General features: G+C 46.2%; 1 protein-coding gene across 8 annotated transcripts in view; it reads left to right on the forward strand.

Moving 5' to 3' along the window:
* SMG6 (SMG6 nonsense mediated mRNA decay factor) overlaps positions 1-15,529 on the forward strand; it is a 238,058-nt gene that overhangs the window by 109,172 nt on the left and 113,357 nt on the right. For 7 of the 8 annotated variants that reach the window (XR_013354056.1, XR_013354057.1, XM_077851718.1 and 4 more), the window contains one exon: positions 11,569-11,770. Coding sequence is in view for 6 of the 8 variants with exons in the window: in XM_077851718.1 (XP_077707844.1) it covers positions 11,569-11,770 (202 nt within the window). In the remaining 2 variants the exon portion in view is untranslated. Of the gene's footprint in view, positions 1-11,568; positions 11,771-12,332; positions 13,602-15,529 lie in introns of those variants that run through there. The other variant, XM_077851721.1, reaches the window with a different exon arrangement.

The following is a 15,529-nucleotide window of genomic DNA, read 5'->3' on the forward strand; positions in this document are numbered from 1 at the left end:
ATGTATCCATGTGTTTCTGTGTGCTGTGTCCATATCTGTGTCTATGTCTCTTTCTATCCTTGGGTGTTAGGGATCTTTTTGCAACGTTCATGTGTCTCCATGGGGGGTCTGTTTCAGTTTGTGTCTCTGTCCATATCCTTGTATGTCTGTGTCTCTCTCTGATTCTGGGTCCATGTCAGTCCGTGTGTGCTTTGGCCCTATCCATGTCTCTATGTGTGGGACTGAGTCCTGTAGGGGTGTATATGTATGTTTTTGACTATCCGTGTCCATGTTTGTCCATGACCATGTCATTTTGTGCCAGTCTGCATCTCTCTATTGGAAAGGGAAGTATTGTGTATGTCAGTCTGCCTGTATTGACCTACCTCTGCCTGCCTCATCTGTCTCTCCCTGCCTGCGTCACCTAGGCCTGCCTGCCTGCCTCTGCGTATCTTGGTGTGTTACTGCCTGTCTGCCTGCCTCTGATGTTTGTGTGTATCTGTATCGGGTCAGCAAACTATGGCCCAGGAGCTAAGAATGGTTTACATTTTTAAATGGTTTTAAAAAATCAAAAGAATAATATTTCATGACTTGTGAAAATCATTAAGAAAGTCAAATTTCAGGGTCCATGAGGTCATATTGGAGCACAGCTGGGCTTATTTGTTTACACTTTGTCTATGGCTGCTTTCACACTGCAGCAGTAGAGCCGAGTAGTCACAATAAAGATGTTACAGTTTGCAGAGCCTAAAATGTTTACTTTCTAGCCCTTTGCAGAATATTTGCTGACTCCTGGTCTATATGCATCCTATTCTTTTCTTATGTTAGTGTCACTGTGTGTGTGTGTGTGTTCATGTTTGCACTATAGTTTCTTAATGTGTGTGCATTTTGGCGCCCATCTCTGGTCAACTCTGTTGATTTTTCATCTCTCTCCTTCCCTCTGCCTCTCTCTTTCTGTCTCTGTCTCTTTCCCCTTTACCTTTCTCTTTCTCTCGCCTCTACCCCCTCCACCCCGTGCTGTTTTGTGGTGTCTGGCAGGTGCAGTGTCCTCAGCTCCTTTAGGCTCTGTGGGGTATATGTATGTGTGTTTGAGATGCCCAGCATTTCATCATTCTTCTTTGGTGCTCTCCCCTGGGAGGGGCACATACTGGAGGGCAGAGTATGGGGACCTAGGCTGCTGCGGATAGCACTTCTCTGGGCCAGGGGCTTCTCTCAACTCATGGGTGTCCCACAGAGGGAAGGCTGCAGGAGAGATTTCTGGCCAGTAGTTTATTGACCTTTCTGTGTGGACTGTCTGCCTCTTTCCCCCTTTTCTTCCTCAAATTTCTTCCCTGTTCCTCATGCCAAGAAGCTCCCCTGGACTGTCAAGCCCTCTCTCCCCATTCCCTCTCAGCTCTAGCTCTGTAACTGTGGGTGATGCTCACGGCATCAGTTTTCTGCATCCCCCGTGAACCCTCCTAGGCTGAGGCTTTAGGAGCCACGGTTGAGCCCTCAGCTAGGCAGCTGGGGCCACACAAAGGAATGGACTGATCTGCTGGCTTAGGGGCAGCTGTTTTCTGGCAGTGTTCCCTAAAGAGTTAACATGGACAGCCTCAAACTTTTCAGGCTGTTAATCTATAATGCCGACCAGGCAATTTGCAGATTTGGAAAGAAACTGACAAGGAAGGTCTCCTCTCCAAGTATCTGAAGCCACTGCTTCTGAGCCTGCACAGGGGTCACAGAGTGTTCCTCCCTTCCTCTTGGGGTGGGGAGGCAGACCATCTGTCCCTGGAGCTTGGGCCTTCCCTGGGTCACCTCACCTCACAACCACAGGTCTCTTAGATATGGTCCACCCAGCCCCTGTTTGTCCATATTCTGGCCATCAGTCCTGTTAACTCTCTTCTGTGACCCGTCTCCCTCTATCCCTCCTCCCTCTCCCACTCCCTTTGGCTTTTGTTTGGCTGAGGAAATGGAAAGCTCACACAGGAAGTGCTGGGCCTCATTTGCTTGAGGTGCTGAGTCTGTTTTCTCTTTGGATACTGTAGCAAATGGCCCATTGCTGGCATATGCAAGCTGCTGCCCATCTTTGGGCAAGGATTCAATGTGCAGCTGGGCACGTGGTCCAAGCTACAGCCATCCCCAGCTAGGCTTCACCTCCAAGGCTACAGAGAGGCAGAGGGGGTTGGGACATTGAACAAATTTACTTTTTCTTTTCAGACTGTTCTTCCCAGGGAGAGCACATATGACCAAATAATCTATTGAATCTGATTGGCTAGGTAAACAAGTTCCTTTATAGCTGTGGGCACCACTGAGGAATCTGGTATAGGCCAGAGCAGCCAGCATGGTAGAGAATGGAGTCCCCTTCTGCACTCTCTCTGCAATCACGATCAGCAGCTGGTTGTTTCTGGAATGCATGTTTAAACATAAAGGAGGATCTTTGGTGTCCTGGGGCATGACCACAAGACATGGTGGTGGTTTGAGGGCTAGGGCCTCTGTTGGACAGAGCAAAACCTGGCCTGACCACCACTGAGGGTAGTCCCACCTCATAGCTGTCAGAGCCAAGTGCTGGAAAAGTGGAATGAGAATTTACCACCTTCCTTTCCAGTTTCTCATATAGCTGCCTAACATTTACTGAGTAGATACTGTGGTTGAGAGATTGGCAAGGTGTGGTGGTTTGGTGGATCTCAAAGTGGCCTCTTAAGCTCACTGATTTTCATACTCTGGAGTCTTTTCTTTTAAGGCCATTGGGAATAACATCCTCCAAATAGTTCAGTAGATGTCAGAACAGTAATCCTTGTGACACTCCTAAGGTTCTTGTGCTGATCTTCATTTTGGAGGGTTTAGGAATGCTCTCAAGAGAGTAGGAAGGAAATGGCTTCTACTTAACATCTCTCCTATGCATGTTTTCATTGGTTTTCGGCTGCATTTGTTCTCTGCAAAGACGGATCCATCAATGATCCTAAAATAAGGTGATCAGATAGCTTACATTTCCTTTTTTTTTTTTTTTTTTTTTTTTAGATTTTATTTATTTATTTGACAGAGAGAGACAGAGACAGAGAGCACACAGGTAGGCAGAGTAGCAATCAAAGGGAGAGGGAGAAGCTGGTTCCCCACTGAGCAGGGAGCCTGACTTGGGGCTCGATCCCAGGATCCTGGGATCATGACCTGACTTGAAGACAGAAGACCTGACCTGAAGATGCTTAACCAGTTGAGCCATCCAGGTGCCCTGATAGCTTACATTTCAATTTGCTTCTCCTCCAGAAACCCTCACTCTCAGATTGTCTCCCTGACACACTTGGACCCTTATTTCATCCAGCTCCATTCTGTCTTTCGTTTCATTACCTTCTTGTACAGTTACAGAATCATTCCAGAGCTTTCCTAGGGGAATTCCAGAGCTCATCATTAGTTTCCTTGGTTCTCTCCTTTTTTGCCCATATTTTTCTTCTTGTCAAATCTACATTTCCTAGGCAGTAGTAGCCACTTAAGCAGATGTGAAGCACATAGGATGATGATGACAGGACATCACCAATACCACAGAGTGATAGGGGCAGGATTTCAGGGCCATTAGTGCCTTCCCACACAGTGGTCATCATAGGTATGTGTTTTGGAGTCAGCAAGTAAGTAGGTCGACTTCCCATTTGTACCTGTAATAGGATGGCTTTATAGCCCAGGAGATTCTAGTACAGGGGATTGTAGCAGGGTATGGAAAATTGCCTTGGGCTGCGGTAAAAGACAGTGTAGTGTGCTTTGGTCTATTTAGAACAGACTACAGTCTGTTTGAAGGGACCATCTACTTGTGGGGTGTGAGGGAGGAGTGAGGAACATGGTTTCTACACTAGGCCTTTCATTAGGAGGGAGAGATAGCTACTTCCCACTTTACCAAGTGAGCACGAAGTAAGCTGTGAATGTTAGGTGATGGAGAGTTGCAGAGCAACAGGCTTTCACGAGCCTAAGCATAGTCACCCCTCACATCCTGGGACCTTTGGCAAGCTAGGGCAGTGGGACAGCCTACCTCATTTCATAGTCTCTGCTGAAGCCAAATCTTCCCTCATCTTGATCTCTAGTTCTCAGTAAGTGAAAGAGTCAGGGGACTTTGAGAACATCCAAACCTAGCCCAGCTGTGGCAGTTGGTTTATTGCTTTCAGCTGGTACTTGAACCCAGGTCCTGGTCTTGGAGGCTTTCCCAGGTTTAATCCCCAGAGCTTTCTCTGCAGCTGTATGACACTGCGCTGACCCCGAATGAGGATAGGAAAATAGAACCAGTGCCAAGCCAGAGTCTCTTTTTCATTTGGAGTCTGGCTGTCTGCCCATGACCAGGGTTACATAATGGGAAACATAGCTGGGGCTCTGGAGAGCCCGCGTTTCACCAGGCTGCCCAGACCTTCACATTCTGATGCTATATATCTTCCTAATTGTAGCTCGGATGCATTTATCACACTGTTGGATTGGAGTACTGTTAAAAAAAAAAAAAAAAGAAGAAGAAGAAGAAAAAAAAAACCCTCCAGAAATTCCTGGACTTGCTACTTTTCCATGGCTTGTCTTGTATAGTCTACAGAGCATGCTGGAAAAGGCTTGTAGGGAGCCCTCTGAGTGCTGTCACATAGGGAGACATAGGGATATATAGGGAGTATGCAGTAAGCTGATTTCCTCAGGGAACCTACATGTGTTGACCCTGTAGACGAGATAGAAATTCTTGAGTTAAAAAACAGCTAGTTCACTCACCCTCACAGGGCAGCTCTGAAAATAAGAACTAATCCCAAGTCTAATCGGCACCCCTTCAAGGACGCTTAATACGTCTTCCCAAAAGGGCATTTTAGGAGGTCACTAAGTAATAGTCCATCAGCACTTCCCTGAAGGAAGTGGTGGTGACTGTGGGAAGCCCCTTTGCTACCCTGGCTCCCCACCCAGTCTCCCTGGCTCCGGGTTGGGGCGTCAGCACTACAGCCTGGCACCAGGGGGTTCCTCTTCCTCCAAGTGCTGAGTGTGAGACGCACGTGATCTCTCTCACAACAGGAGCCTCTGTCCCCTCCCAACTCCTCTCACAGGACTTGTGAGAGGAAGGGGTGTTGGCCTAAGGCTCCAGTCTGACCCCAACAGGGTATAGCAGCTGACCCCAGGGAGCGTACTTTCCAGCTCTAGGCTGAGGTTATTTGGGTCCAGTGTGTGCTAAACTAAGAAGACGTGTTGGAGTGGTTACAGCTAAAAATTTAGAAAAGCAGGAACCGTGAGAATCCGCACCAGGGAGCCCGCCGAGGGCTCCACTCATGCCGTGGAGATGTTGAGGTCCCTTGGGGGCTGCTCTTTCCCAAACACACAGTGCTGATGGGTTTAACACACCATAGTGATGCAACAGAGGCTATATGTGTTGAATGTAGCTTGGGAAAACTGCAATCACATATGGTACTGACCTAGATAGAGGTTGAGGGAGGCACAGTAGAGGTACTTGAGAAATGCTGGAATGAGGTTACTGTGACCTGTTGTTGGCCAAAAGGCTACAGCTGTACTGCTTAGAACATGAAGAAGTTTATGTTCTTGGAGTAGTGCAGGGTGACTGGGCTTCAGAATTCGATTTGCCCTATGGGGCAGAATTAATTCACGTTGGACACTTTCCTAAGGGCCCACGTTGACTTGTTTGTTTAAACTAGAAAGGCAGAAGGGATTCTCCTTTACTGAGTCTTATGTTCTTATATTCACCTAATAAACAGCTGTTATTCTTGGAGGATGGTATCTTGCTGCCCATGTCTTTACTCCTAAAACAGTTAACTCTGACACCCATGTCTCCTCTTTATATCATGACAGTGTCTGGAAAATACACTACAGTTCCTTAATCTCAGAGCTGCAAAGATTCCCACCACCCTCATCTCTACCCCGTCCCAGAGCCTGTTGAGCTACTTAGCATTGATACTGGACCAGGTCCTCATCCCACTGCAAACAGAGTTGGCATGACATCTCAGCTTCACAGAGGGGCTTCCTAAGCTATTTTAAGCCCACGTACTATTCTTTTGATTCTTCAGACCTATTAGGTTCATTCAGATCCTTTTCTTTTAGCTGCTCACCACCTGCAGTTTTCTGCAGATAAGTGGGAAGTCCTCAGGGCTACAGTGGTCTTATGTTGCCCATGGAACCCCATCTTGGGAGTTGTGGGCTAGAATATAATGATCCACAGGCAAACAAGTTTTTAAAAGAGCATACTGGGGCAGCCCCGGTGGCGCAGCGGTTTAGCGCTGCCTGCAGCCCAGGGCGTGATCCTGGAGACCCGGGATCGAGTCCCACGTCAGGCTCTCTGTGTGGTGCCTGCTTCTCCCTCTGCCTGTGTCTCTGCCCCTCTCTCTGTCTCTATGAATAAATAAAATAAAATCTTTAAAAAAATAAAATAAAAAATAAATAAAAGAGCATACTGCATATCTTAAGAGCATTTCTCTTGCTGTGGCCTTTTGTCTTTCCCCTTTGTGTCTATAGTCTTTGGCTTTCTCTTTTCCAGCTTCTTTATGCCTAGTTTCTGTGCCACCTTGGCTATATTTGCAGAATTCAAATATCCCAGGAATCAGAAGACCCAACTTGTTTCCCATCTGTACTACAACTCTGATCTTCCATAGCTCTGAAACACAATGCAGGGCTTCTTCTCACTCAACTCTTTCCGGGTTTGTTCTGCAGCTGTGGAGTTTGAATGTTAGTGTTTAAACAAGCTGGTATTACACAGGAAATGGCCACCTCCACAGGCCCCTGCAGGCTTGTAACATGGGGTCATTGTACTTGATATTAATCACCAGTCAGCCTGTTCCCCCAGTAAAAATATGTAGGGGTGTGTGAGGGCTCAGTCCTCCTCAGACTTGCCAGAAGGATGGCCTGAGACCTGGTTGGACCTTTAGCACTCCACTCTCCCAAGTGTCTCCTTCCCTTGGCCCCGCCCCAGATGGAACTTGTAGAAAAGTTCCTACCTGACCTTTTCCCTATAGAGCTGGCAGATCTGCCTCTCTTTCTGAGTTCTAGGAAGGAGATATATTGTGGTATAACTTGCCTCACCTATCTCACACCTTAACCTTTAAGAGCGTTTTTTTAAATAACACCCTGTGTGAGAAAACTCCAAAGGTGCAGGAACATAGAAACCTATTACCTGATACCAGGGCTTCTTGGTTCCTTGGACTGAAGCTGCTTTTCAAGTGCAGTGTGCAGAAAAAACCCCAGCCTGAAGGGTTAATCTGATTCCCCAAGTCAATATCCCCCCAACAACCAGCCAAGAGTGTGTGTTGGTTCATTTCTGTGAAATGTGTTTCCCCAGTCACCTGGGCTGGCCTGGGCTGCATTGTATCGGCCAGCAGCTGCACTGCACTCAAACTGACAGCTACATTAAACCTTGGAATTCTGAGGCAATAAAAAGTAAATTAACTCTTATTTTTTTCCTTTCCTGGTGGAGTAAGTGAATGCATGTCTGTAGGGAAGTGAGTGAGCCTTGGTCCTGAGTACATGCTTCTAACCAGCCACTGCTGGTCTGTCCCAAGCTAGGATCTGGTGTTCAGACTCCAGCCAGAGGTCTGCTTTCCTGGTGTGTGGTGTTTCTGTGGGGTTGGGCCACTGGGTCACCCAGCAACTGCTGATCCTTGCTCACTAATCACATTACAGCTGTTTGAGAGGTTCCCTTGCCACCATTCTGCGAGCCATAAATGAACTTGTTGGACGCAGTTGCATATTCTCTGGCTGCTTTGTGTATGCTTGGTAAAGAACGCATCCTAACTGTAGTGGGATTTTGTGGGTTCTGGGACCTTCCCCAAAATATGAGTTGGGACCACAGCAAGCTGAAGGCGAACTTGCCCAGGTTCATAGCACTCTGGAGGGTCTATTTAGAACCCAAGGTTGTTTTGGAGATTGTCTGAAAAACCTTTTGGAGAGTCATTTCCCAAGAGTTTCTAGAAGATTTGACTTTGGGCTCCTTGGCCCAGACTAACCCTGAGCCCTTAAAACTGAAGGGCTGCTGAGGGGTGAAGCTTGGGAGGCATTCCTACCTGGGATAAGGAGCTAGAGCAGGAAAAAGCTAAGCTTTTCCCCTTCTACTCAGACAGAAAACCTATGTTCACCCACAGAACTGACCTCTCAGCCCAGAGGCCTGGTTGGGGGTAAGCCGAGATGATAATGCCCAGGTTCCAGGAATTACCTCCTCCTTAGCTTTGAGTTCAGGCATCTCACCTAGTTTTTCTAAGTACCTCTTCCTTTTAGCACTAGTTTCCTGATACTCCTTATCCCTCCCTCTGTGGAGAGTCAATGTATGGTTCATGGGTGCTTGGTTAGTGTGTGTGTCCATAGTGCTCAATGGAAGAAGAGGTAACTGATGAAGTGGGCAGTCTCACTGAGATACCAGAAGAATCAACCACTGAAAAATCAGAGTTCACACACAAGACCAGTCTGAATGGATCAGGGCAGAAGTGACCTTTCACTGAAGCATTTTGTATATTCCCTTCGTTCTGGTTAGTCTAGCATGGCCCTTGGGCCCCACTATATTTCTCAGTTGGGAACTCAGGACACTTCCTGTGTCTTTTGGCACCAGCTGCTATCTTGCAAACCAACACCCGGGTAGAGACTCTCATCCACTTCATTCTTGCAGCAAGTCTTAAGGTTTTGGGACAAGGTGGGTGGTAATGGGCAAAAGGCAGCTGTGGGCAGGGGTCCCTGGTGGTGGCCAGCAGTCTCTGGGAGGAGTCAATTTTGGTTTATCTGAGCCTTAGGGGACAGGGGAGCATGGTAATGAGAACCACATGGTACCACATATTTCTTCGTCTTGGATCCAAGATGGTAGGGGTGGGAGGATGAGAGAGGGATGTGGGGCCTCCCACTGTGGCAGCCATGGGTAATTTTCTGCTGCCTCTCCCTGATGGGCGATGCTGCCCACACCTCCCCACCCCTGATCACGTCCTGAAGCAGTCAGGTCCTTGACCTGCACAGCACCAACCAAAGCCCCTAAGCCAAGAATTCAGCTGGGAGACTTTTCACCTTCTTCCTTCTCACTGTCGTCTTTCCTGTTTATTTTCCAAATTGCTGCTCTGCAGCCGAGCAGTGCCTGTTGGCCAGAGCTCACCAGCACTGTGGGATTGGACTCAGGCAGTGGGCTCAAGTGGCCAGCAGGGCACTGGGGGAGGAAGTGGGGAGCTGGAAGAGCCTCCCTGTGCGTCTCCCATGGGCAGCACTAACCTCGGAGGCGGCCCTGAGCAGCCCTATCACATCCGGTGCTTGTCTCTGCAGCCGGGACCGGAGGATAAACTATCAGAGCTGTGAGGCAGTGCATCATTCCTCTTATTATTTTCTTCTCTGCAGATGGGGTCGTGGAAAGTTCAGTTCCTTTTAACCCTCAAAGTTCTGTTTATTCTACAGCTGGTAGCCTGAATGCCGTGTTTCCCATTACATCACAAAGGGGCTCAGGCAGATCTCTGCACAGAAACGTGTTGCAACTGTTTATTTTTTTCCATATTTAAACATTTCTGACAGCCAAATTCAGCTGAGCCAAAAGATGGAGCTTTGTGAATGAGTCTGGATGTTGGTGTCTGTGCAGAGAGAAGACTTTAGAAAACTCTTGTCCCTCCGGTGATTCTTCCCAAACATGTTCTTTTTCCTGGGCAAAGCCTGTGAAGCAAGTTACTTCTGCAGTACACGTGTGTTGATTATGTGCCGTTGTGTGATTAATGGGGCTGTGTTCCGCCTGGTTCCCAGGACACTCTTGAAAACAAGATGTTTCATTTCATTGCCTTTTCCTAGTGTAGTGATTACAGTAAATAAACCAGTACAGGCTCTTTCCACCTGGAGCCAGTCAGGGAGTCCCCACACCCCCACTCCACTTTCTCCCCCAGCATCACCTTCAGTGGCATGTCCCTTGAATGCCCTCTTCTCTGCCATCTCCCAAAGGCTCCTAGTCTGCAGGAGAAACAAATTGCTTAAGGCTGAGAGGCCCCTCCCTAGCAGATTTGGCTCATGCGCAGTAACTCCTCTGGGAAGATTCCAGGATGTAGCTCATTCGTAGCTCTCTTTGCTTCTTGCCTCTTGCCACTCCACCTCTTGACCCTAATTGTAAAACTTTTCTTTGCAGCTCACTCCTTTTGAGGCACAACTTAGCATCCATAGGTACAAAAACTGGGACAGTCCCAGGCAAACCAGAATGGTCGGTCACCCTATATCTAACCGTCCACAAATGAGAGAAAGGAGAGGCAGTGGGATGGCCAAGACAGCACTGAGACTGCTTCATCTGCCGAGATGCATGGGAAGCTTTACTGTCCTGGGATGATCTTGGCAGGCCAGGAATGAGATTTTTATTAGGTGGATGGTTGTGTGAGGGGGGTTTAATTCCTTTCTTTTTTTTAAGATTTTTTTTTATTTGGGCAGCCCCGGTGGCGCAGCGGTTTAGCGCCGCCTGCAGCCCGGGGTGTGATCCTGGAGATCTGGGATCAAGTCCCACATCAGGCTTCCTGCATGGAGCCTGCTTCTCCCTCTGCCTGTGTCTCTGCCTCTCTCTCGCTCTCTCTGAATAAATAACTAAATAAATCTTTACCAAAAAAAATAATAAATAAAGACTTAAAAAAAGATTTTTATTTATTTATTCATGAGAGACACAGAGAGAGAGAAGCAGAGACATAGGCAGAGAGAGAAGCATGCAGGCTCCATGCAGGGAGCCCGATGTGGGACTCAATCCTGTGACCTCGCGACCAGCGCCCTGAGCCAAAGGCAGACACTCAATTGCTGATCCACCCAGGTGCCCCAAGGGGTGTTTAATTCCAATTTTTTAAAAAGATTATTTATTTATTTATTCAGGAGAGACACACAGAGAGAGAGAGAGAGGCAGAGACACAGGCAGAGGAAGAAGCAGGCTCCATGCAGGGAGCCTGACGTGGGACTCAATCCCATGACTCCAGGATCACGCCCCGGGCCGAAGGCAGGCGCTAAACCGCTGAGCCACCCAGGGATCCCCTAATTCCAATATAATTAACATACAGTGTTACGGTAGTTTCAGGTATACAGGATAGTGATTCACCAATTCTATACATTACTTAGTGCTCATCATGATAAGCATACTCTTCATCCCCTTCACCTGTTCGTGTGTTTTTTTTCCTGTTTATATATAGGAAGAGATTTCTAAAGTATTATAAGGGAGAAAAAACCTCACATGACTCTCTTCGTGGTGTGACTGGCCCCTCTGGCTGTATGGGAGGAGGGGAGATTGGCGCTCTGTTGCTGTGTTGTGGCATATACTTGGCTGGGCAGAAGTGGGGGAATTCTGGGAGCTGCCTCAGGCACTGGGTGTCTAGAATGTTTGAGTAAGTGTCTCAGGCACACTGTCTGGAAAGGTGACAGGACCTGCATTAGGCAACTGATTCTCTAAATTCTTTTTCCTCTCTGGTTGGTATTAAAAAAAAAAAAAAAAAAAAACTCCCCCTAATCAATTTCAACTTTGCATAAGATGGACATTCGCCCACCAGATTACTGCCAGGGATGCAATTTTGTACCCTTTTTGGGTAAGATTTTCTGCCAGTTGCCAGCCATAGACAACATTTGCCACCAGTACCTCCCTTCTCACAAGTGCTTAAAATACTTTAACTGGTCCCTCTTTGGAGCTGTTCTTTCTGACCTTATTTCTCACAGGGTTGCTATGGACGTGTGGTCGATGCTGGCTGATTTCTGTAACATACTGACTGCAGTGAATCAGTCTGAGGTGCCACTGTACAAGGACCCGGACGATGACCTCACCCTTCTTATCCTGGAAGAGGATCGGCTTCTCTCGGGTTTTGTCCCCTTACTGGCTGCCCCTCAGGACCCCTGCTACGTGGAGAAAACCTCGGATAAGGTCAGGCCCAGGCCAAACATCCCTCCTCATTCACCCCTCCTCTTAATTCTCCAGACTTTTTTATTCTTGGGAAGTTTTCTCTGCAAACGGAACATGATTAAGTCATTGAGAAGGGTGTTAAGGGAAAATATCGACCTTTTAGCCGCTGACATCCAGCTCTGTGTCCTGAAAAAAAGCCCTCTCGACTTCCTTTGGTGTGTGTGTGTGCTCGCTGGCATGTTGTATATACGATCATTTCCTCACTTGTTTAAATAGTGCAGCTTGTGTTGGCAGTGCTCTCAGTCAGCTCCAAATGGTTTGCATCATGCTTAAAGCACCCTCCTTCCTCCCCCTTCTCCCCCCGCCCCCAAGCCACAAAACTCTGCACTAGGAAAACAGCCAGGGCTTTTTCCCTTCTCTAAGGAGGAGAGTGATAAATAGGTGACTAGAGAGAAGCAGACACCATGTGTTAACTTACAAAAAAAGCTTTTAGGAATATGAAGCATTCCCCGCTGCCTGGTTTCTATTTTTCTTCCTCTAAGGACTGTGTTTTAACCTGAACTTTTTCCTGGTCTGTTTATAGAAAACAAAGCTCGTTGCCTGTTGCCCTGGTGGGGACTGTGGAACTCTTCGTCTCTGCTTAACAGTTGGGTCTTTGGCCAGGTGTGGAGAGTAGGGCAGTCTACTCTGCTTCACATTCCCATGTAGCAGTTGCTAGGCTGGAGAAGTCGTACCCACACACCCCAGGAACAAAATCTCCTGTGCTGATCTGGGGAACCCTGTGTCTGACCTCTCTGCGGAGTTGTTAGCATCACATCCCCTGGGGAAGAGTCCACAACTGGCTTCTTAGATGGAAGTCTTTTGACCTAGGTGAAGCATATAGAGAGACATGGGTAGATGACTTTTTTGTTTTGTTTTTTAAGACTTATTTATATATTTTAGAGAGCATGTGCAACCTGGGGGAACGGGCAGAGGCAGAGGGAGAGAGAATCCTTAAGCAGACTCTCGCTAAGCATGGAGCTTGACTCGGGGCTCAATCCCACAACCCTGAGTGACCTGAGCCAAAACCAAGAGTCGGACGATAAATCAGCTGAGCCACCTGGGTGCCCCAGGTAGATGTTTTTTTTTTTAAATGTCAGACAGTAAAAACTAAATCCCAGCCATAAACTGGAGATATGAGAGAGATAGTATTGAATTAAAAATATTGCTATATTGAAGATTTAAAATGTTTAAACTTGTTCTTAGTAGAAAAGAGTATATGTTCATTGCAGACAAGTAAAAAAGAAAAAGAAAAAAATTTATCCACAATCCTTTTACCCAGTGGTAACATCACTGTTATTTTTGCTAATCATACTCATATTTAACCTCTAGTATACACTTTTTTAATACAAACTAAGAGTCATTATACAGACTATAATCTGCTTTTTTCACTTAATCTTTTAAAATATATTTTTATATGGAATTTTTTTTTAAGATTTTGCTTATTTATTTATTTGAGAGAACAAGCAGGAGGGGCAGAGGAAGAGGGAGATAGAATCTCAAGCAGATTCCCTTTCATGGTGAGAGCCAACACAGGACTCAATGTCAGGCCCTGAGATCATGACCTGAACCAAAATCAAGAGTTGGACGCTTAGCCAGCTGAGCTACCCAGGCACTCCATATGGAATCATTTTTGATGATGACTTTGTATTCCAAGATTTCTTTAACCAGCCTTTGCTTTGTTGAACCAAGGGACTATTCTCAATTTTTTCACTACTGTAAACAGTAATATAATTCCTTATAGTAGAATTTTTGTACAGATTTCTTTTAGTTAAATATATTGACTTAATAAAAAACTTCCTCTTTGAATGTGTTTAATGACTAATAGGGATATTGGGAATGTGACAACCTCTCTCTCTCCCAAGAGGAATACTCATTTAATGCTTTTCCAATGAAAAGTTGGAGTGAAATCCTGGTCTTCTAGTCTCAGAAGAGGATAATAATGAGGAATTATAATATGTGAGGCTGAGGACAACTAACACAGTCACACATTGTGGAAGATGGTCAGTTATAAGAGAAACTGGATAAGCATGGCTTGGGCTGGGGGATCCTCGTACTGTTCTGTACTCAAGGTGAGTTTGACTGTAGAGGGTACTTTTGGGAGTTGGATATTGGCTTATCTGTCTTTTGGTGCAGAACAAGGAAGGAGTCCTAACCAGCTTCAGACTTCCTAACACCTATCTCCTCATCAACTCTCCCAGCACTAGTGTCAATATATGATGATAAGTGTATGTCATACAGCATATGATACAGTGCAGCATATGATAAGTATATGATGTGGCCAGAAGAATACAGAGCCAGCAGTCCATGCCCTCAGCCTGTAGTAGTAGTTCACAGGCTACCCTGGCACAGACACAGCTGGTGGCAGTTCAAGACTCAGGTAGGTCTCTGCCTCAAGGACTGAAATAGGTATGTCAAACATAACATCTCCAGACCCATGCTCTCCCCTAAACCTGGTTTTTCTTTATTCTTCACAACTTGGTAAATAGTAGCTTTGACTTTTGAGTAGCTTGTATCAAAATTCTTGGGGGTTATTCTTGGCTACTTTTTCTCACACCTCATCTCATTCATCAGCAGTCATGTCTTCTTTACCTTCAAAATAAATGCAAATACAAACTCTTTTCTACCACCGCACCCTAGATCAGCTCATTGTAATGCCTTCTGACCTGTTTCTCTAGTTCCTCCTTCCTACTCCGGGGTCTGTTTTCAGCATAACAATTGAATGGTCTTTTTAAAATAAAAAATAAATCAATAAGATTATGTCCCTTCTTTGTTCAAAACCTTCTGATGGGGATCCCTGGGTGGCGCAGCGGTTTAGCGCCTGCCTTTGGCCCAGGGCGCGATCCTGGAGACCCGGGATCAAATCCCACGTCGGGCTCTCGGTGCATGGAGCCTGCTTCTCCCTCTGCCTATGTCTCTGCCTCTCTCTCTCTGTGTGTGACTATCATAAATAAATAAAAATTAAAAAAAAAAAAAACCTTCTGATGGCTTCTTCTCTCAGAATAAAAGCCAAAGTTTTATTAATATCCTGCAACCCTCCTGATATGATACCACCTCTACCTGCCCTTAACTCTGACCTCAGCTCCTACTGCTTTCTTCCTATGTGTTACGCTCTAGTCACGTTGGCATCCTTGCTATTCCTCACAAAAGCCAAGCGCTCATGTCTAAGGGTCTTTGCACTTACTTTCCTCTTAACCTGAAAACGTTGTGTCCCCAAAGAGCTTTGTGGCTCTCTCACTCCCTTCTAAATGTCACCTTGTTAGATGGGTTTTCCCGGGCTATTCTGTACCTTCCTTTTCTTTTTATTCTGCTTTATTCTCCATTGCAGAGAAAAACAACATCTCTTGAATATCTAGCATGTACTGGTCCCTGGATTAGGTCTCCCGGTAAGCCTGCCAAAAAGATATTAGTATTTTTGTGTTTTGGACAGGGGAGTGTTTGTTTTTATTTTTGTTTTTTGAAAGAGGTGATTGAGGCTCAAGATAAGAGTGAAAAATGATGATAAACTTCTATGGGTCATCTCCATCGCTGACCTAGAGTGTTAGTATGAATGTGTTAGAGGGGATGTCTAGGAACTTTGACCTTATAGAAACCTGAAAAAGATAGGTATTTTGTCCAGCATTTAGTGTTCAGTACTAAGAAATGTAAGGTGTCTCAAGGACTTGAGGTAGCAGCAACATGTGCAATTTCATTGCTGGTTCAGATTGGTCACATGTTTGGTCCCACCTTAATGGCCATTCA

This window comes from Canis aureus, chromosome 16 (genome assembly GCF_053574225.1).
Source record: "Canis aureus isolate CA01 chromosome 16, VMU_Caureus_v.1.0, whole genome shotgun sequence".
Lineage (NCBI taxonomy): Eukaryota > Metazoa > Chordata > Mammalia > Carnivora > Canidae > Canis > Canis aureus.